Source organism: Aulonocara stuartgranti (assembly GCF_965226115.1).
Source record: "Aulonocara stuartgranti genome assembly, chromosome: 4".
Taxonomy (NCBI): domain Eukaryota; kingdom Metazoa; phylum Chordata; class Actinopteri; order Cichliformes; family Cichlidae; genus Aulonocara; species Aulonocara stuartgranti.
Window position 1 is genome coordinate 10,258,868 of NC_138942.1, and position 22,152 is coordinate 10,281,019.

General features: G+C 37.6%; 1 protein-coding gene across 1 annotated transcript in view; it reads right to left on the reverse strand.

Annotated features, from left to right (window-relative positions):
- Positions 1 to 9,584: 9,584 nt before the first annotated feature.
- hs3st4 (heparan sulfate (glucosamine) 3-O-sulfotransferase 4) overlaps positions 9,585 to 22,152 on the reverse strand; it is an 89,412-nt gene continuing 76,844 nt past the window's right edge. Inside the window, exon 2 of the mRNA XM_082530333.1 lies at positions 9,585 to 12,083. Within this exon, the coding sequence (XP_082386459.1) occupies positions 11,429 to 12,083 (655 nt within the window). The 3' untranslated portion in view covers positions 9,585 to 11,428. The remainder of the gene's footprint in view (positions 12,084 to 22,152) is intronic.

Here is a 22,152-nt window from a genome sequence, read left to right on the forward strand (position 1 = left end):
ATCTGTTACTGAAGCCCTTGACCAGATGGCCCTCACTGAGCGATCCCTAATGCTGAAGGTTGCAGCCAATGAAAGAATGGTTCGGAGTAGAACAAAATGTCCTTCACATCAGATTTTTCCCCCTCTCTTATGATTTCAAAATGAATAACCATGGATAATGATTGAAAAAAAAGCATGGTGTTTTGCTTTATATTTAATGTTTGGAAGACAATACCATTCCTTCCTACATCTAAAAGTTGCAACATTATTGTTTTTGAGAAGACTCCAGGGTTTTTCTTTTGTGTTGTTTTTTGTACCATCCTATTTTTTGCTGTTTTAAAGAGCTAAACTATCAGCATATCCCACCAGTAGTGATTCATATGCGTGAAATAATGTCTCTGTGGAAAATGGCACTGGGTTAATAATTGGCTGGGAGTAAGACAGTACTTAGAGTAGACTCTGGAGATGGGTTGATTCATGTATCAATTCTTCATTTGAACAGCACTTCAAAGTAACACAGTCAGATTGAATCTGCAACAGAGCTGAAATTTTATGTTAGTTGCAGACTGTAAGTTGAGGGTTTCTTTTTGCTTTTGTTTATTTGGTTTTTTAAAAATATTGTATATCTAATACTGATCTTCTTTTTCCTGTTGTAAGAAAATTCATTTTATTGTAACCATTTTTGTATTTTTGTAGTTATCCGTCATGGTCCAGGTAAGTGGCTGTGTTTTGTTCACCAGGTGCTGGTCTCCGCCTTTGGGTGGAGACTCGACAACCTTTTCATTGTCCACACCTGCTACCAATCACCATGGCTGTGTATATATATATATAAATATAAAAATAAAAGACCAGCGCTCTCAATGAGTCATCGCCAGAATGTCTGCTAACCTTCGTTAGTGCAGCCTGTCAAGTCAAGTTAAGCTTAGAATTCCTGTATACTAACTGTTTGTTTCCTGTGCTTGTAGAAACCCCTGGATCATCCACCACCTTTTCAGTTTCATGTTTCCCTGGCCGCTGGTATTCTGATGCCTCTCTGGATCTCTGGGCTCCCTGGATTCACTTCAAATGGACACTCACCCAGACCTCATCGTCAGTCCTTTTGCCCCGCACCTTTGCTTACTGGATTACAAGTAAGACAGAGCAGCACATGCATATATTTACCGGTCTCTCAACCAGTACTCCACCTGACCCTTGTCTCCCTCTGTTAACAGTGACTAAGACCACCGAACCCTATGCCTTGATACCTGTGCTGAAAATCTTCTGCAGACCCTGCTGTTGGTTTTCAGCTGCTGCCCCAGACTCTCACCCTAGCCACAGCTCTTGTCTAAAATCCTGTTACCAAGTTCATGCTACATTACTACAGCTCCGTCAAGTCTGGATACTGGGTCCACTCTTTGTTCTGGCTACACCACCCTGACTGTTATCCATATGGTGTTATACAGTTGTAATGTAATTGAATCTATCGGGCAAAAATTACCACTTAGTCTAAGGCTGCTAGTTCCTTTGGTCATTTCAGCATCTCTTTGCATTTATATCTATATATGTAAATGATTAGCAGTGGATTAGCAGTCACACAAACTTATATACCAATTAGTGACACCCTGGCAACTTTAGGTTGCCAAGGAAAAAAAAGCATGCGTATGCCCTGACCAGGTGGTGAGTGGTTGCTGGCAGTCACTAGACGATTGCTACAGTTCCAGACACCAACACAAATTCCTATCATAGTGACAACAGACATGCAATCTTTCTTTTAATTTGTAGATATAAACACAACGTCAACAAAAGAGAGCTGAAGGTCAAAACAAACCCAAAGAGATTACTTTATTCTACTTTAAGAACAGGAATAGGTAAAACTTGAGATTTCAAATTTGACTGCTCATCACTGAAAATAATGTTAATATGTCTTCTCTAAACCGCTCCCCCATCTGCCCAGCCCATAGACTACTGAAAAACAATGACATAATTGTAACTGTAATATTATTACTGAATTTAGCACAGAAATGCCTTACAAAATTGCGAAAACAAAAAATGTAATGTAATTGCAGTAACACGTTGTTTTGGAACCGCTTACATCCACTGTGAGCATCCTGAGCAGCATAAAACTAACCTGAAACAGAGAACGTTTGGCCCCAAAGTAAAAAATTGTCCCTTACCTGCAATCAACACATTCAATGGTAATTGAACAGTGTTTGCACACAAATTGACATCTTCCATGCAAACTACGACTGTGCAACCAAAGGAAATCCTAAAGATGTTTTACTTCTTTACCATAAATTTAACCTAGTGACTCTGAGCAACTTCCACCAACCAGTGAATATTAATTTTATTATATTATCAACCTGTGGATTCTAGGGGGAGACTGACTCGTCTCTAGGCCTGCCCAACTGGGGCATTAGCAACAAATTTCACAGCAACCTCCAACAACCACTCACCAACTGGTTGGGGTATACTAAGTTTATACTAAGTGAGGCTGCAGGGGGAATCACCGACCACTCTCTTGGTCTGTGTAAATGATACCTGGGCTATTTTGAAATTGATTCCACAAGTGTGTCAACTAGTATTTTTTTGTTTAAAATGACGTTTTTCAAAGGGTGTACAGGTAGTTTTCACAAAGTATTTAATGTTAAAATATGAATCTATTCAATGATTAATAATAAATTAATAATTTCTCAATTATTTACTTTTAAGCCTATTTTTCTAATAATATTGTCCTCTAGATAAATATACAATGAACACTATATATGTATAAAAAAAACAATAACATTCTTGTGTAAATATTAAAGTCAAACCAGCCTTATCAAATTTAGCTACAAGTTTAAGCTTTTTACTTCTACGTACACTTATATACTTAAACATACTGGATTTCTTTTTCTATTTTATCTATATATTGGACTTGTTCCTTCCAAATAGTGTTCCATACCAACTCAAATGTTTGTCTGAAAAGCTGCACCAATAGGATCATTTAAAAATCCATTTCATTTCCTGAACGACTCTACTTATGCAAATGTTTCTCCCTGTTTTCAGTATTCATAAACTGTCTGCCGAGATCCAAATTTCTTAAGGGAAATCATCCCATTAGTGATTTCATCACTCCCTCAAAACAAATAAGTGTTCAGTTTAGGAAAGAAGCGGCACTCACTACTAATCACACATCTTCTCAGTTTGCTTGTTAACACAAACATCACATTGTTAATGCTGTACTTGGTCTCTTTTTAAAACAAGTTGCTTCAAAATTTACTATTTTATAAAATTGATTTTTGCTTATTTGTCCTTTGGCTTGACAACAGCTTATCACATTCCTTCAGCCAACACTGCAGTCCTTATATTAATTAACACTAAAGCTTGGCTCCGGCATATAATACAGCTCAATCCAACTGTGACGTGGCTGCCTCATGCCTACTCTTAGTGCCTATTGGGGGTTTATTATTATTGTTATCAGAATCAAAATCAGTATGTAAATTATTTAGAAAGAAACAAATCTGTCAATTTTAGTATTGATTTGAATCTTTTTTTTTGTCTTACTACCTGAACAACACAGTTTTACACCTGCTAAAATATTTTACCTAATATTAATTTGGGTTATGCTTCAGGATAACTAGCCTTGTTTGGAAAAGGATCCAAATTCATCAAGCCACAGACACACATTTGTATTAGCCATAGACATATGCATTTATTTTTTTTCCACACTTTCCACACAAACTGGACTTTAATACTGCTGCTTATACTTCTTCTGTATGAAATGTCCTCAAATTCAAGTGACAGAGGATGTCTTTAGAAGAGCTTGTGAAGTTTTAGTGGAATGCCAGATTTCAGAGGTGTGGACTCGAGTCACATGACTTGGACTCGAGTCAGACTCGAGTCATTAATTTTATGACTTTAGACTTGACTTGAAAAAATGTTCTAAGACTTGTGACTTGACTTGGACTTTTACACCAATGACTTGGGACTTGAATTGGACTTGAACCGGTTTACTTGAAAAGACTTGATATTTTACCCCAAATATAAAATTTAACATGCATATTATATAGAGATTGAAAATGTGACGTCATTCACGGGTAGAACCGCAAAGGATTCTGGGAACTCGTGGCAAGCGGTACTAGCGCACGCAGGCTTTCAATTAAAATCAGTTATACAGCGATAAAAAGAAACACAAAAATATCAAGAAGCCGTTGTATTATTAACTGCAATAGCCGGTCGCATGACAGCCACGGGAAGCCGACGGGTAAAGAGATCGGTTGTTATCGGATTACGTCGTTGAAGAGAAATTGTTCGAGCCATGTTTCCGAAGTAACAAAGACGCGACTGGATTGCAGCCATTCAAAGACCAAATATAACGTCCCAGAACACTCCAGCTCACAGGTTAGTCTGCTCCAAGCATTTACACGAAGGTCAGTGTTTTTTAGTAGTTAATACGTCATTTTCATAACATAATTGGTGATATAGGTTACAAGCAAGTCTGGCGCTGAACAGAAATTGTCGCGCTATGCTTCTTTGTTTATTGTGCATAAATAGTAAATTATCCTGACACAATATTGTGTTTCGCTTCTGTTATTATGGTACACTGATAAAAACATATACTTTTATTCACAGGATAAAACAGGTTTTTTGTATCACCAATTGTCCAGTACGATTACAGCATACAGTATTATTGTCACTGCTACATTTCTGTGATGGGTACCAGAAATTATTTCCACTACTAATTAATTACCGTTGAGCTCAAAGGTCCTCTTAATAAACGGTTAAGGAATGTGTATTTATGACGACAATTTGTGAGACTGGTAAACTTATGATACGTACGATGGTCTTTCGTTCTACACGGTGCATTTCAAGGTCCTGCACCCATCCGTCGGTAAACTGTACCTGGGCTTGTTGCAGTGACCTGAAGTTACTAAACTTCATGAGTGTATGCACTCACTCCAAGAACCGTATAATTATAAATATGCATATAAATATGCTAAGATGAGATAGCTGACTTCATCCAACTAGCAAATGTTGTCCAGGCTACGTTGGTGATACAGTTTTTTTTAATGTGTATGATATTTTTGTCATGCGATTTTAAAGCTGGTCCTACAACCGCATCCAAGAATAACATGCAGCTTATCTCAGAACTGTCGGTGAAAATTATTATTGGAGCTAGGTTTAATTGAGCTGCATTTTAAAGAGGTGCAATTTCACAATTTGTGTATATTTTCTAAGTTCACTATTTTGTCATGTGTTGAGAAAAACACAGATTTTAAAATTACATGGTCTAATATTTACATTTAGCATATAACTGCAACATTATTTTTTCATTTTTTTTTTTTAAAGACTCGAAAGGACTTGAAATTCAAAGTTTCAGACTTGTGACTTGACTCGGACTTTTACACCAGTGACTTGAGACTCGACTCTGACTTGCCTGACATTACTTGAGACTTGACTTGAGACTTGAGGATAAAGACTTGAGACTTACTTGAGACTTGCAAAACAATGACTTGGTCCCACCTCTGCCAGATTTTAAAATGATCCATTGCATTGGCCTAAAGTTCAGACATTCAGGTCTGTTCCTGCAGGGCTAGTCTCTACATTTTTGATCCTTCTTCTGATCTTCACTGAGATAAATTTGGTACCAAGTAGATAAAGACCAGGTGTGGCTTGTAAAGTAGCAAGAAAGACCAGAGTATCTGCAGAACACCTAGTATCTATTGGGCCTGAAGCAGAAATATTTCAGTGTCATATATATTTAATTTATTTTCATTTCTTCTGTTTACTGGCATGGCTTGATAATTTCTTGTTCAAAGTTGTCTTTAAAATGTTGTATGAATGAGTTTCTTCCCCCCCCCCCCCCCCCTATCAGTCATATAACTGCAGTCACCTGGCTCTCTCTGATTAGAATAGAAGTTGCTGCTCTGGGTCATGTCATCTTTTTACACTCTTGCCCATTGTTTATTTGAAACAACAACACAACCAAAAATAAGTTGACTTAAAACCACAGCATCTGTATGTGTGTGTGTGTGTGTATGTGTGTGTGTGTGTCTGAGTTAGGGCATTGTTGTTGTTGTTGTTGTTATTGTGAGCATTAATAAATGATGGGTAGGGGAAAAACCACTGGGTTAATAGCATTCACTTGCAACTAGATTACTGTGCATTACCATAGCAGACTTTGGGAAAGCAATGTGATTTTCTGCCAATTTCATTAAACATACATTAATTATGTATGCCTAATTTACTGGTCTACAATATCAACATGTTTATCTGTCAGTGATTACTGTTTAATTGGTGATTAGATGATAATTGTGAGCTCTAATAGTGAATGGCATTTTTTGCTTTTGAAGTCATCTTTGCTCATCTGGACTTTTTACACAACACACAATACCTGCATTGAAAGGACAGTATCAATTAACAGAGCTCAGAAAGCTGAATTAATAACAAACAACATCACGGGTGGTAAAAATACTCTACCAGACTTCCTTGACTTTTAGATTCAATTACTTGTCAGTTTTTATTTTTGCTAAAGTGCTATGAATCAAAAGTGTTTGTCGTTTTTTAACAATTTCTCCATCGGAAACATGAAAATTTGTAATAAAGTGGACAGTTGCAAAAAACAGAAGATGATTCATCTCTGAGTCATTGTAAAAAGCATCACACAGGATTGCACGCAAGAGGAGGCAGACACAGAGAATGTGTTGGGGCAGCAGGGATTGAAAATCACCCATCACAGCACGGAGAGGAGAACGAGTTTTGAGTCAAGATTTATGAGAAGATGCTTTTTCTCCACTGAGGTGGTTAGGAGGAAGTTCCTGATTTGGAAAGTGGCATTAGATGAAATGATTGGTCATAATTGCCAGCACTGATTCTGGTGTATGGAAATGGCAGGAACTGTTGATCTCAGGATATTGGAACCATGTGTGATTGAACACTCTTTCTGTAATAATCTTTGCTCTTTTGTTATTGACTTGAAATGATTATTACAGCAACTTCAGAGCGAGCTTCAACACCAGCTTCGACTGAAATGGGTTGGAATATAATTTCTTCTCCACAATACAGGGCAACACTTTCATACATTTCCGATGGAAATGTAGTTTATTGCTAAAGAAACATACTTCATGTTTGAATTGCAGGTGCTGGTATGTTCGATTACTACTGCAAGGGTTGTTCTTGGCAACTGATCGTTCTCATTGTCTGACCCACCCCTTGTATCCATCTGAAGATATACACTGTTTAAAAAAAATACATGACTGTAGAGAATGGGAGAGGGATTTTAGTAATCAGATGCAGAATCAGGTTCAGATACATGGGTAGCATCTCAAATCAATGACTGCCTAAACCACACTTGGGACTAGGGGTGGGTACCGGTATCTGACATAAACGGTAGTAACCAGACCGAAAAGCAGCGCACATTTCGGTGCTTTTTTTTTCCTGAGCTGTGATACACTTTAGATTCTAGTAGCCAATCATTTTACATTTTCGAGGATAGTAGGCGGGTCCAGGTACGTACCTTCTTTTAGAGCAGAGCTACAGATTAAAAATGCCCAAGGCGAAGCGGTCAAAAGTCTGTACTTCACAGCAAAAGATGCAAACTCAGCAGCCTGCAACAAGTGCTTTAAGGTAATAATGTCAAAGGAGGTAACTCCTCGAATCTGATGAAACGCCTGGCGACGCATAGCGTTTTTTTTTTTAAAAGCCGAAAAATGCGCCGTATTTGATAGCTTGCTGCGAGACCTCACACCGTGCACATCTACTGCGGGTGTGGTGCCTGTTATCGGACCCCGAGTTAGCAACATCCCCCAAAAACCCGAAGAGGAGAGTCCTGGCCCCTAGCCCTGCCAGTGTAGCAGAAATGATGACGGATGATGATGGCAGCAGCAGCCGTTCTTCTCTGCGTGAGTAGCTTAATGTTGTTCGTGTATAATTTACGTTGAGTAGGCTAACCACGTTATTACATTAATGCATGTAAGGTGAACTAGCAAACATCATCATAGCTACATGCGGCTGTCTTCTTGTTTGATGGCAGATACTCCCTTCACGCTGGCCAAAAAGGCTAAAATGACCAAAGAAAAAGTGGAAAGCAGTTAAACATGAGAGGTTTTTGGACAAAGTTTGTGTTTTTTCCATTGTTTAAGCACTGCTTCCAGCCAAGAGTGATACTATATATGCCCCATAGCTGCAGAAAAGGCTAACATTGTTATCTTTTTACAAAAAAAACAGCTGAACATGAGAGGTTTTTGGACCAATTTTGTGTTCTCCATTCTTTAAGCACCGGTTTGAGCACCGTTTAAGCACCGGCACCGTTTCAAAAGTACCGGTTTGGCACCGGTATCGGATAAAACCTAAACGATACCCATCCCTACTTGGGACATTTCCATGCAAATAAAATTCCTCTATAGATGAATTATTTCACTAAAAATGAATAAAAATTACCATGATGTAAACTTCCATCTAATTTTCAGCAATTTTTTGTGGATCTTTTGCAGTTGCTAAAAAAAACCTTTATTGCGTGTTGACAATTAGCAAACAAGTTGCTTAAAGATTTTTGAAACCTTTTCTAAAACTACATTTCCAAATGAATCTGTCCTTTACTAATGTGAATGTCAGTGGACATTAAAATGAGCAATTTAAGAGACTACATTAGAGAGTTACTCAGAGTGGAGGAGTGCTAAGTTGTCAGAGTTGACACTATTGTGCCTCTTTACACAGCTGGTGATCATTCACTCAAATGAAGTGAAAAACCAATTAGTTGGTAGTAATGGAGACTTCTCTTCAAACATCCATGTTTCCGCAAGCAAACTATTAACACTGTATTTTTTTTTTCTTCTGCACCCTCCATTATGCTGTATATAATTGGAGCTCATAAAATAGAAAAGTGAATGCATACTTTCGCACTTTACCATGCACAGATTAAAGCCCTTCAGCCAAAAAGCAAACACACAAAAGGCTACTGCAAAAACATTTGTTGGTACGTCCAAGTGCTTTTTTCTTTCTTTCTTTTTTTTTATTCAAAGCACTGTTTCAACTTCCTGCCAAATTTTCAGTAATGTCTGACAAATATGAATTTGTACCCCATTTCCGAAATGATGGCACTTAAGCAGTGACAGTTTGATGAGTAGGTGACACTCATTTATCATCACAATCTTCTTTACTTGAAGCTGGAAACAGTGTGGAACCACATTAACACAGCATGACCCCCAGTGGGAGGAACACATGAAGGACAGCTTAGCATGTCTTTCATGCATGGTAAGCCTTGTCGGATGTATCACAGTGCTCCTCCTGTACCTAAAACAAGCAAGAGATACAAAAAAAAGGTGCACGTGTTTCTGTTAATGAGCAATTGGATCCAAGTTTTCACTTTGGAAAGGAATTCCCTTAAGTGTGCGATCCTGGAAATGCAAATGACAACACGGCTGCATATTCAAAGCTGTAAAATGGAGTCGTCATCTGTCCTAATAACCCTGTAGGGTGCTTTCTGCGGATTTCTTTGAGTATCTGTACACTGAGTAGGAGGGACTGTCTGGCTTGGAAGTTGGATAATGCTTGTTCTTAAGCTTAGCAAAAATGTGAATAAATAAATGAAAAATGTGAATAAATAAATGATGATAAGGGCTTTTATTAACTGTGTGATTAGCATGTCTTGCTTGCAGTTCACTTATCTTTATTCAGTGCCTCACCTTTGTGAAACAGCCAACACACTTCACAGCTTTGGAGGATGACATGTGTGAGGAGAGAGAAATAGATAGAAAGGGGGGGGTAAAAGTGCAGAGACATTGTCAAGAAAACACCAAGGGATGGCTGCACAGAAAAGCCTCAAAGTGGAAGTTGTGACTCTGGGATAGTGAGACTCAGAGGTAAGTGTTCAGGCTTGGTGCTACAAAGGGCAGTATAGTGCTTACTTTGATTGAATCAATTGCTCTGTGTAAGTAGCTGCTGGTGCTGGCTTCCCCTGGGTGACAGAGAGGTCTACAGAGAGCGAACCAATCCAATCATCCATGGCAAGAGAACAGGGAAGATTAACAGAGCAATGCATCATAGCTGTAGCAACCAGTGATGTGTAGCAGACTGTATTTATTGACTCATTGGCTGTATTGATTGTCTCAATTGATGAAAAGTCCAGAGACAACAGACAGACGCACAGCAGATTATGCAAAATCAGAAAATAATAAAGGAAAGATGATGGGTCATGTTGTTATTTCATTGTATGAGTAAATTAACATTTCACAGCAAAAGCCTGTAATATCTGGTACAAGCATTCAATCAGTTAGCGTTGCTGATCATGTGATTAAGTGTTTGCTAGTAAAACGTCTAGTTACAGCACATTTGACTGGCATGAGTTATTCCATTCAAGTTAAGCACATACAGTAATGGCTTGGTAATTTACCTGGGCATGTATGTAGCTTTTCCTTGACAGCAAATTCTCTTTGACATTGACATTGTTCCAACAGCAGCAGCAGTTTATTTAACACGCCATTAATCTCTAACGACAGAAGACTGCATAGCAGCAGATGTTTGGTAACAAACTTCTGCTCGGTCCTCTGTTTTTCTTCACCCTCATTGACATGTATTACTGTGACAAGAGGAGGGTCACAAGGCAAGCAGGACCACAAAAGTCAACTGTTATTTTTGGGAATGCTTTGGCAGCACCAATTTTTTCTTCTGCCTAGATGCAGACTCGTTTGATGCACAAAGAGAAAACAGATTCATTTGTAATGCTATACCAAAACTACTCATAGTGCACCACACTGGTGCGCATGGTCGTCAGTATGCTAATGTTCAACTGTGCAGTGAAACAATCCAATTATTGAATGATGGCCACAGTACATCTTCTCTCATATGTATGCAATTAATGAGTGCAGATCAACCATAACAGTGACACAGAGTAAATTAACACTTTGGTAAACTTAAAAGGATTGTCTCCACTCAGATATAGACAACTGAAAAGATGAGCACATGTCAAAGGATTATAGTTATATGTCTATCATGTCCTCTTTTCTCTCTCTCTTATAAAGCAGCAGAACTCTTTTAAAAGAAATAATACAGAACGCTTCATGGCATTAGCCATTGAAATAGAATATCTTTTTGTACTGAATGCTGGTGAGTGGGCGTGAGGGCAACAAACTGTAGGAAAGTAAAGGGAGAAGAAACAGGCAGAGTTTACCCTTAGGGCTCATGAGGTAAGGACACTTAACTCATCGCATGCATTGCCATAGTCAACATGATTTTTTTTATATCAGTTCTATGCTTTAAACCCAAAAGGAATAAATCATCTCATTTACACAAATATAAATATATTTTATGTTTAGTATATACAATAATGATCTGCCATCATCAAGAAAAAGCATGTCAGTAAACTCTTGCTAATGGGTACAGACACTGCAAAGACAGCCATGATTGATTGGCGTGCTCAAGCACTCTCTGAAGATGAAGCCGGACAAGATTAGTTTTAGTGAGAAGGCTGGTGGTGTGGCTGAGCCGTGCCATGCTAGTCCTGAGAGCTACGAGTTTCACTGTCCTCCTCCAGCTCCCATTCAAAGTTCTGACCAGTCATTTGGTAGAACATCATGTTAAAGGGCTTGTAGAACTTGTGCAGCCGCCGAATCACATCTGGGTCAATTTTAGGATGAGTTCTCCCTTTAGACTTGCCAAGGCATCTGGGAGTGCTGCTGTCCTCTGGCTTCTTTAGACATGGAAATCCTTTCGTTTTATTAAAGTAAAAGTGTTTGTCTGTGACAATCCGCTTCAGTCCCAAGAAGTCCTGCACTTTGGCCATCTCACCAGCAGGATCCACAATGAGCCTCTCTCCACTGACAAAGTGCATTTGGGAGAGTGGGAAATACTGCATCCAGCTCTCCAGGTGAAGAGCATATATTCCTATACGCAACGCACTCCACGAGGCATCTATAAGACCCAGCGTCCGGTTCTTAAAAGCCAGAACCTCAAAGGTGGGGATATCGGGTTTCTTGGACAAAGTCTGTGTATAGTCTGAAATGGCTCTAGTGACAGGATTACGCACGACAATAATAAGCTTGATGTCTCTTGCCATGGAGTGGATGCGCTTGGGGGCATGGTTAGTCACAAAGTAGCTTGGTGTCTTTTCCATGGTGATCTGCCCCTCCAGCGTTGAAGGCATCAGGTCTCTGGGAACAGAAACAGCAGAGGGGGAAAAAAAACAGCTTAGCATGGTATTACCCTCAACACCTCTTCCAGTGCAAATAACATACCCAAGGACAAGGTGCAAGCAAATCTGGTACATTTACTAAGCAGTGCATTATTCGAAATTACAAGAGAAAATAACCGTTATTATCACTGGACATTATGTTGTGAGGAGAAACATACAGCTAATTACATCCATAGAGTAATATGCAAGAGATAAAAGAAGGAAGATGAAACAGCAGGAAAGCAAGTATGCTCATTGCTTAATTGACTCCATCTGTGTTACTCCAGGAGCTGTTTTGGAACTTTAATAATGAGTTCACTGCATATCATTAATACTGGGGTGCCTGGGGTATTGTTTTGTCATACATTTATTATGCATGCTAGGCTCACACTCTGTGCAGGCAGTTTTATTTCTAATGCACATGCACTTCCCCGGCAGGAGAAGATTGGAATGGGTGCAGGCAGCTCTTTTCTTTTGCTCTTTCTGCTGCATTTAAGGTTAGGGGCCAATCATTTAAAGCAGCAGTGATTAATTATCAGATTCAAGGAGATAATTTGCAGTACAGTTGAAATGTCCCAGACTTGATGAATTAATCCAGGGAGTCGCAGGAAGCCATGTGCCATTGCCACCAATATTATGAGTTTCATCTCTGAGTTGTAGGATAGGCCACTGCAGAGGCAAGTATATCAAATGCACAGAGGCAACTCTTGTTTTTGCAGCTTTTATTTTTGTATCAGTAATAAAGCATAGCAATCGCCTCAAGCAAACCCTTATCAAATGTTTACACTGATGTTCATTCCAATCCGTACTGTTTTCTTTGTTTGTAAGCTATGTGATTCAGTGCTAAATTGGTACATTAAATCCTCTGTGAGACATGCAGATTATTTAACTACTAACGAATACAAGCACAGGAGATGTGTAATACACTGTAAAAAAGAAGCAGAATCCAAGCACGTAGAAAGCTGCTTCCTTCCAAATTCACCAATGTTTGCTTGGAAATGAATGTCCGAACAACCGACCAAAATCGAAATTATTTCTTCTGGAGACTCACTGATTTAGTGGAGAAATTTCCCCATAATTCTGGGATAAAAGCTATTTCCTTCTCCCTGCAATATTCTTTTTCCATTTGGCTGCCCTGCACCACAAACCTACAGTTGTAACGATATAGTCACATCAATCATTTGCATCTTGGACATATTCTAAATTAACTGTTCTCCAGCAAAGAATCCAATTTACTCTGCTAGACATAAGAGCTGTTATGCACATATCGACCACACACATGTACCCACGGATACTCGGCTGAAAGTCTCACAAGTGGCCTGGTAATTGCATCTCAGTAACAGTATTGCCTTCCTGATGGGTAATTTCCCTCTGGATTATGTTTGTCTCTTGACAGTATAGAACTGTGGTTACTTCTGGGCCTGTAATGGGATATTAAACATATCTACAGATAGCATAGTGACCAGAAAGAGTATTAGTTTTCATTATATTCAATCACTTTCCACACTTCCCCCTTCCAGTAATAAATGGCTAAAGATTGTTTTAACCTTTCAAGGACTTCAGGTCTGTCTGCCATTAAACTCCAAAGTCCAGTAGGTGGTCTAATAGAGCAACATCGCCATGCAGAAAAAAAAAGTTCAGATACACACCACAGCGAATCACCTTGAAACAACCGACGTCCTACTGTATGGACATTAGCTGCAGCGTCTCCCTGGCAATCTTTGGAGCATATCCAATTGAAAGGACAGTTATACAGTGTTCAAGGTTACTTTTTTTGAAAACACAAACATAGCAGGCTATTATTGTAATCACGCTCATTGCTTGTCATCATACATTTAATTAAAAAAGCGAGCGAAAGCACATAAGCCCAGTAGCTTGTTATTGTGCTTTTGATTGAGAATCAGTCATGGACCATGTACGTCTAAAATGTCAGTTGGATGTTGAGGCGGGAAGGAAATCAAAACACTGATAAGCAAGCTAATTGTACTGTGCATTGAAAATGACTCCTCTGGCCTTGCAGTCTAGTGGAACTGAAGTAAACACGAGCAAACAGTTAATTCTTACTTTTTTTTCTCTCCACATCAGCTGCTCAGCTCAATGCAGGTCATTCAGGTGGGTAGCTAAATAAAATCCATAGCGCTAAAGTGGCGCTGCTCACCATCTGTTGTTTACTGCCTCACACCGAGAACATACCACATAACATTTATTTCTTGCATTTCAACACGTGCCTAACACTTTATTTACATAGCAAACAGAAGTTTGAAGATAGAGGAAAGGTCTCTCATACCATTTGATGAATTCTAACTGTGTTGCATTACAAGTATCTAAGGAAATAATATAAAATTACTCAAAAAATCATTGTCAAGATATGATCCTTTGACAATTTATGGCATAAAAAATATTTCCATCAAATATTAACAATACATTTTGCAATCAGATACTTTGAGTGGAAGAAAGAAGTCATCCACAGTGAAATAAATTATGAAAAGACAAAATCAACCTTTAAAACAAGTTCACTTTCCAGTTGCACCAAGGTTACGTACTCGTAGGAAGGGAATTCCATTTTACACCCACTCCTCATAATTTTCAGATCTGGAGGATGCCATTTGAGAAAGTTGATTCATTAGTAAGAATGTGAAGTACATCAAATCAAATTTGTTGTGTGTGTGTGTGTGTTTGTTAAGACAAAATCTTAGTAGATAATCACAAGTCTTAGTTCCTAAACACCCACTACAACATACGTGAGCATTTAACTCGATGTTTCATTCTGTTTTGTCAAACTGTTGTGCGGGGAATATTTTGAGGTATGATGAGGTGAGGCATGATGCTCATTTACATTCCCAGATACTAATAGGTCCAAGCTGTTTATGGAGAAATGCCGTTTCTCCAGAGAAGCTTTGCTGTTTCTAATAAACTCTGGCAGACGAATCAACGCTCCCACAGTCTCTCATTTGGATTGATCACATTTCAGCAGCAGAGTATCAATCTGCCGTGCTTCCTCCACGTCGTGTCAAATACAATCAATTATTCTAAAGGAGTCCACTCATAATAAGCTGACTCCTTGGAGAGTGTACTTTGGAGAGGGGGCCAATGTTGTGGGCAGATTTGTGTGATTTTTCTTTTTTTCAATAACGCCTAAAAACTAACATAATGATATTGAGGTGTAAATTACAGGAATTCTTTGCTGTCTGCCAATATTGACTCAGTAAGAGAGAATAATCGTTTTGTCGGGGAGGTGTCAGAATCTTGTCATTTTGCCATTTATGAAGGAACATACTTGTTAGTCCTATAATAGAGAAAGCAGAAGTTGTACTCGGATTTACTAAAAATGGCTTTGATAAACCTTTATAAGTTAACCAGTGCTTAGTACAGGCAGCCCCCCCCCCACCCCAACAAAAAAACAAACCAGTGCAAGAACAGGCAAATGTATTACACTTACAATTGGAATTACAAATATCAGTCGAGGGTGTAAAAGCGTTTTTCATCAAAAACAGTCAAGACATTTGCAGTGAGAGATATACTGTGGTCATTTTGCAATGAATAATCCAATTATTTTACCATGAGTGACATGTTTGTGATTACAGCGGCACAAAGAACAAAGACATGGGTTTACTGCAAAGTGGAGAGAAAACAAAGGTTGGTCAAATGAGTCATTCTTTGCTTGGCTCTCAACAAGTGGATGCGTACATGTTTGGCACACAAAAAAAACAAGCCCACAGGCCAGAGCAAAGGGGTCCTGGTGGGTCTGCTGTGGAGTGGGAGGCATTGTTTTGTCACGGTTAAGGTGCAACTTTTGGGAAGAAAATAAATAGAGAGAAGGCTGCCATTCTGAGCCATCAGATCATGTTCAAGTAATGGGAGAGAGTTTGGCTTGTTTTTTGTTTTTCTCAACCTGAATCTGACCTAACCACATGGTTGTGTAGTGAAAGTATCCTTTCAGCAGCCTTGCCTTTAAGCTATTAACTGGATTTAGTTATGCAATGTACATAGAGCCACTTACAATTACAGTGAGAATATTATGTGATTTGTCATTTAGACCATTGAAAAAGTGACATTAGGGTTTTCACATGTGTCACACCTATATACATATATTTAATGAATTCTTTTTTGTTCATGTTTTAAGTTTTACATTATAATAATTAAAGACACGTGTGCATACACAGACACAAACTTAATCCATTTATTGCTTTTAATGATTCCTTCTGAATCACTTAAACATTATGTCTTTCTTTCACTATCTTCAAATCCAAGGGGCTTTTCACACCAGAAAGATATCTATATGCATAATAGGCATAAAAGCCTTTTATTGAAATCCAGTAAAAGAGAAGATATGGTTGAATGTATTTAATATTAGCTCTGCATGCTACTTTTTTGTGCAGTAGAGTCTCAGATGCAGAGCTTTTACTATTACATTGGGCAATATGGAAATGGTTAATTTTTACTTTTAGAATTTTCCTGACTCGTTTTACGTTAAACACTTATTTTCTTTCACTGACTTCCAGTTTATTTCATTTTTTCTTTTTTTTTCTTGTTTACATTTACTGGCTGTTGTTATTAAAAACACAGATCTAGAAGTAGTTTCATGAGAAAGATGAAACCAAACCAAACTGTATTTCAAAATGCAGTCAGGTGCTTGGTAATCAGCAACGATAAATGCATTTTTATAAAAAAAATAAATCTAAATAAACAACATCGTTTATTATTGTTTATTCTACAATATCCCCTTTTACTCCCTTAAACTGTTTTTTGTCTGTTAATCAACTAAAATACTAGCTATTACCAGCTATTTGAAAAACCTTTAAGACTACCATGAGCATTGTTGAATATTATTTTTATCTATTTATTTTTCTTTTCACTGAGAGTTCCCAGTTTGGCTGATGCACAAAGAAGCAGCGATGAAACCAGGCCCATACTGACTGAAGAGTGTTGCTAGGTTGTTTCAAAGCTGTTTAGACAATAGGATGAAACCATGCCAAACTGCAGTGAGATTTTTTGTTCCTGTCTTTAATCATAACAGTACATTGGGTGATAGAATGAGGAACACTGTTTCAAAGTCACTTTATCATTTAATAGTACACTAAATTTATTAACTGCTATTATGTGAAAATTACTATTGGTGTGGTATTACCACCTTTTAAGAGCCAAAATAAGCAAAGCAGATTAAAATCATATTTCAAATATAACAGCTTTCTCATACTTACTAAGTAGTAATTAGGAGGTAATTGAGGGATAACTCTAAGTTAATGGTCTAGTAGCTGGAGAATATTTTGTGATGAATAAGTCATTAATAAGTGACTTATAATTATTTCTAAAGAGTCATTAAGCTACTAATGTGCATAATAATGGTAAATAAGTACACCTTAACATGGACTCCTATTGAACTATGAACCAAGTTCTAAATAGCTTAAACACATTTCAGATTTAATGCTGTTTGTCATACAAACTGTTGGCTTTCTTCTCAAGTGCATTGCTTTCTTTCACCTGCAATGCCATGATCACGGAATATAGACTGTATATCTGTCCACATTTATCATGCTGTCTTTACAGATGCACCACATTCATTAATTAAATGCAACATTTTGAGCCTAGCGGTCAGAGTTATGCTAAATTGTTGAATGTTAATATTGTCAATCTTTCCTCAGTAGAGATTAAAAGACAAGCAAATCATGTCTGTAACATGACAAGGAGAGCAAAACTGCTATAGCCTCCCCACTCTAAATAAGCCTATTATACTTGTACTTCTGCGGGACTGTAGACTTTGAGAAATAGTTGAGGACAGAAGTGACAGCTGGTCCTGATCAAACCCCTATTCCCCACCCCCTTCCTGAGATCCCCTAAAGACCATCCCATTCCAACAGTGGGCAAGCCAGGTACTTCTCTGCCCACATCACCAGACTGCAGTGCTGAGATCTGAAGCTGTGCTCAGATGCCCTTTGGACATAAAACATCATGAAATAAAGTGTGGCAATGAAGCAGACTATGAGGATGTTTGGAATGCTGTACCGACCTGCAACATTAGTACATAACAGTGTATATGAGCCAGAAAATAAGTCTATTTTTAACTGTATTAATGTCTGGGAGAGAGAACGGAAGCAATCTTATCTCAAATCAAACTTCAAGGATATTGCCTTTTTTTTTTTTTCAACTTCACTGTCTTGTCTTAACATTGCTGGCTATAAAAAGGAACTGATTTCTAATCATAAATCTCGAAATAAACACACAGTACATAACCCAAAATAATATCCTTACATAATGGCTCATCTGTGGTCTAATAAAAAAACAGCAGTTTGCCACTCCTCTGAAAGACGATTGTCTCCTTTTATTGTTCTTTACTTGTTTGTTTATCTGTCTTTGAATGAACTGATGAGAGCACTTCAGACAACACTCATTCAATTTGATCACAATTGCCCTCAATATTCCATTATTGATGTTGCCACTACAGAAACAAGTCTATGTTATGTGCTTGTCCCAGCACTGCTGCGCCACTTTCACATTCATTTATTTACAAAGTTGGAGCACAAGCGAGAACACAACATAACAACCGCATGCAGGTCAATGTGATATGATAATATCAATGTTAATGAGCCAGTGGACAGAGTGTGACCTCAAAGTTGTTGGGGTTTTTTTTTTGCATTTAATACTTTATGGTATTTATGTTAAAAATGTAAAGCTCTGCATTTTCTTCTGTGTGGAACAGAGGGCTTTTCATTAGCGCCTGCCTAGCCCAACTTAATTCGCTTACACCGTTGAAACCTTACCAAATGTCTAATAGCTCAACGAAATGCACAAAACAGCAGCTCTAATTGAAAGTCACACCTGAATACGTCAAAGTCAAAGGCTAAAATTTACATCCTGGCTATATTGCAGATCCAGCTCAGTTAAGCAGAACCAATTAATATGACAGTTTGAACATGATAGATTTCCTTGCCAGAGAAAAAAATGGGCAACACTTCAGGATCCAATCAGTTTAAGTTGACCACAGACAAAACTTTGCACTTGTTTGGCTGCATTATGTAAAGCAACCTTTTTATTAAAATGCTCATTATTTTGATTACATAACACATCCATGAGCTCTTTCCATGCTTTTTCTAAGTGGATTTATGAGGTAGCTGAAGTGTAACTTTTGATAAAGTGTCTGTCAGAATGACAAGACTGAAAGGCATCAATTATTGTGGTTAAACAAGAAGACATGAACATATGAGCTGCTGCATGTCGTCAGATCAACGCCATATGACTGATGAAAGAAATAATGTAAAATGGATAATGTCACCATATTTGCATGTGTGGCTGATATAACTTAATATAACCGGAAAGCACAAATTGTATTTTATGTAATTTTGAGTATAATATGTAGGTCTTTGTCAGGTATACATTACAGACACTGTTGGTCTGCATTACTCATAAGTACTCTGGTGAAAACTTAAAAGAAAAGATTTGATATCCAAATGATAGATTTTTGGCAGCTCGATCAGTTAAACACCTGGACATTTTCCAGAAATTACCTATCAGAGGCAGTATTTTTTCCTACTTTTTTCTAATTTTTTCCCCCCCAACTTATTATTAGGCTGTAGGTCAGCATGACACTACAAAAAAGAAGACTGCACAAACTCTTACTTTCTGTGTGCAAGACATTAGCCTAACACAGACAGAATTTTGACGATTTTCTCCTTTTAGAAGTTTGAGTTAACTCACAAAATGTCAGGATGAATATTATGAAAATTTGAAAGCAAGCAGACTTTTTTACTTTTGTCTTTTCTCATGTTGTAAAAATCGGTAATCTTTGCAATGAAGCCTTACAGAAATGTCAGTGTTGGGCTCTGTTGATTCTATATAATGCACCTTATTCACACATTACAACAAAGGACGCAAGTGACTGAGTTGAGTACTTGTCTATTTTCTCCCTCAAGCGTATGTGTTAAGCTGGCCACAGTTGTCATAGCTATAAAAAATGAATAATGAGCAATATAGTAAATAAAATGAAACATGTATATAGTAAAAATTAAGTCACTGCTGAATTAGGTAGGGGTTATTGCATTCAAAGCGAGTATTTGGTTCACTGGTTCACCATCAATTCTTTCTACATGTATTTGTCTTGATGCTTCAACCCAAACCTAAATAGCACTCTTCAGAGCACATTTGCATTCATTTCTTAGTTACTACACAGCAGATATTGAAATGCATCAATAAGAAATCCAGCAAAAGCAAAAGTGTGTACTGCGTTTCCTTTCTTGCCTTTCCTGTTTAACATTAATCAAGGACTTCAGCGGCTCCAACAGAACTGCAGGAACACCACACATAATGGCATATAAATGCTGCATGAAGCCACTTTCAATCTTGGCAATACTGAACATTTTCATTCAAATAAATGTCTGGAAGCCCCCATAAATCACTTAATGTGGTATCACAATCGTAATTAAGTCTGTTGCTGACTGATGAAAAATGGTGCAGCATATTTATATTTGGAATATTACAAATCTAGTGACTTTGCCAAGAGACAAATGCTTTATTAATTTATTGTATTAAGTTATTAATTTGCACACCAAATATTACCAACTGCTACAGCTTCACATTAAAAACATTAACTAGCAAAACAAAAAATTGTATTGTGTTGGACTAAGAAGGTACAACGGATCCGCTAGCTGATCCTCCTGTTCGACTACAACCCTGATGTCAAAGTATCTTTGGGCAAGATACTGAAGATTAAAGTGTTGTCAATCCATCAGTGTGTGTGGATGTTAGGGTAAAAGTGCTGAGGCATAAAAAAGCACTTGTATAAATGGTAAATTAGGCTAGTAGTAAGAAAGTGCTTTGAATTCTAAAATTGTGCAGAAAATTGCTATAAAAGTATCCATCCATTTATCAGTTATGAATTAGAAACAGAAAAGGCAATGTGTTATTTTACATATTTTTAGACTGTGGATCAGTTTCACATATCACAGCGAGTAAAGGGACAAAAAGGAGTAGACCTAAGGTATTAAAGTTCGTGTTTTTACTGTCAAATCTTTAAGATTGCTTTTTTTTTTAAAGCTTGAAGTTGTGCAGACCCAACTAATAGTAATTAAGCCTATATTTGCCAGATAATTTTCTCTGTAATTTGCATTTAACCAACATTTTAAATTGGGTGTGTCCTGCCACATTTCCACACTGGCAACCCAGTATCTCTGCATTTTACATTGCAATTATTGGTGCACTTGAAAGGGTTAGAAACAATACTTGTGATATTTCAGATAGAAACGAAACTCAGTTTTCAGAAGGATTATTGTCTAAGAACAAAAGAAAGATTCGTGGTGAGGACAAATACAAACAATAAAAATACATTTAAAGTGCAGGTTTAACTGTCCAGTTTTAAACTGTAGCTAATATGGAATACACTATGACCCACGAATCTCTTCATATAGTTTCTATCCTTGAGTTTTTAAGTGAATTCCTCAGTCAACTGTGGTGCAAAATTTCTAACCTCAAAAGAGATGAGAAATGCCTCTAGCATTTAACTGTCTTTGTGCCTGAGCCAGTGAGGACGAGGTCAACCCATACGGAAAAGAAATAGTAAAAACTTATATGTGATTACTCATGAAAGTGGCCACTTTCGCATTACTTTCATACATTGTTTTAGTAAGTATCCAAAACTTACAAGTTTCATTATATAATTTTTCAAGGGATCTTATATCTGTTTTCACACTTATATGCTTTTCATACAAGTTTCACACAAGACAGATACAAACTTTATAAGATTTATATATATCTTTTCCATATGGGAAGTCTTAACACTCATTAACACTGTTTTATCTACCAGGTCCCTCTTTTCTATTTAATTTCTTTCAACATAAATTAAATCATTGTAGCAGTTTTAAGATTTATAGAAAAAAAACCATTAACTGATTAAAAATATCACTTAATTGCAATTCCTCTGTATTTTCTCTGTCTTCATTCCTCTGTCTCGTGTTTGACCTCCTGTTATTGTTGTGCCCTTAAACAGGGGAAATAGTGAGGAGAGGTGAAAGAACGGCACAGACTCGCAGCTCTCACTCGTCTGTAATGAGTTTCACATG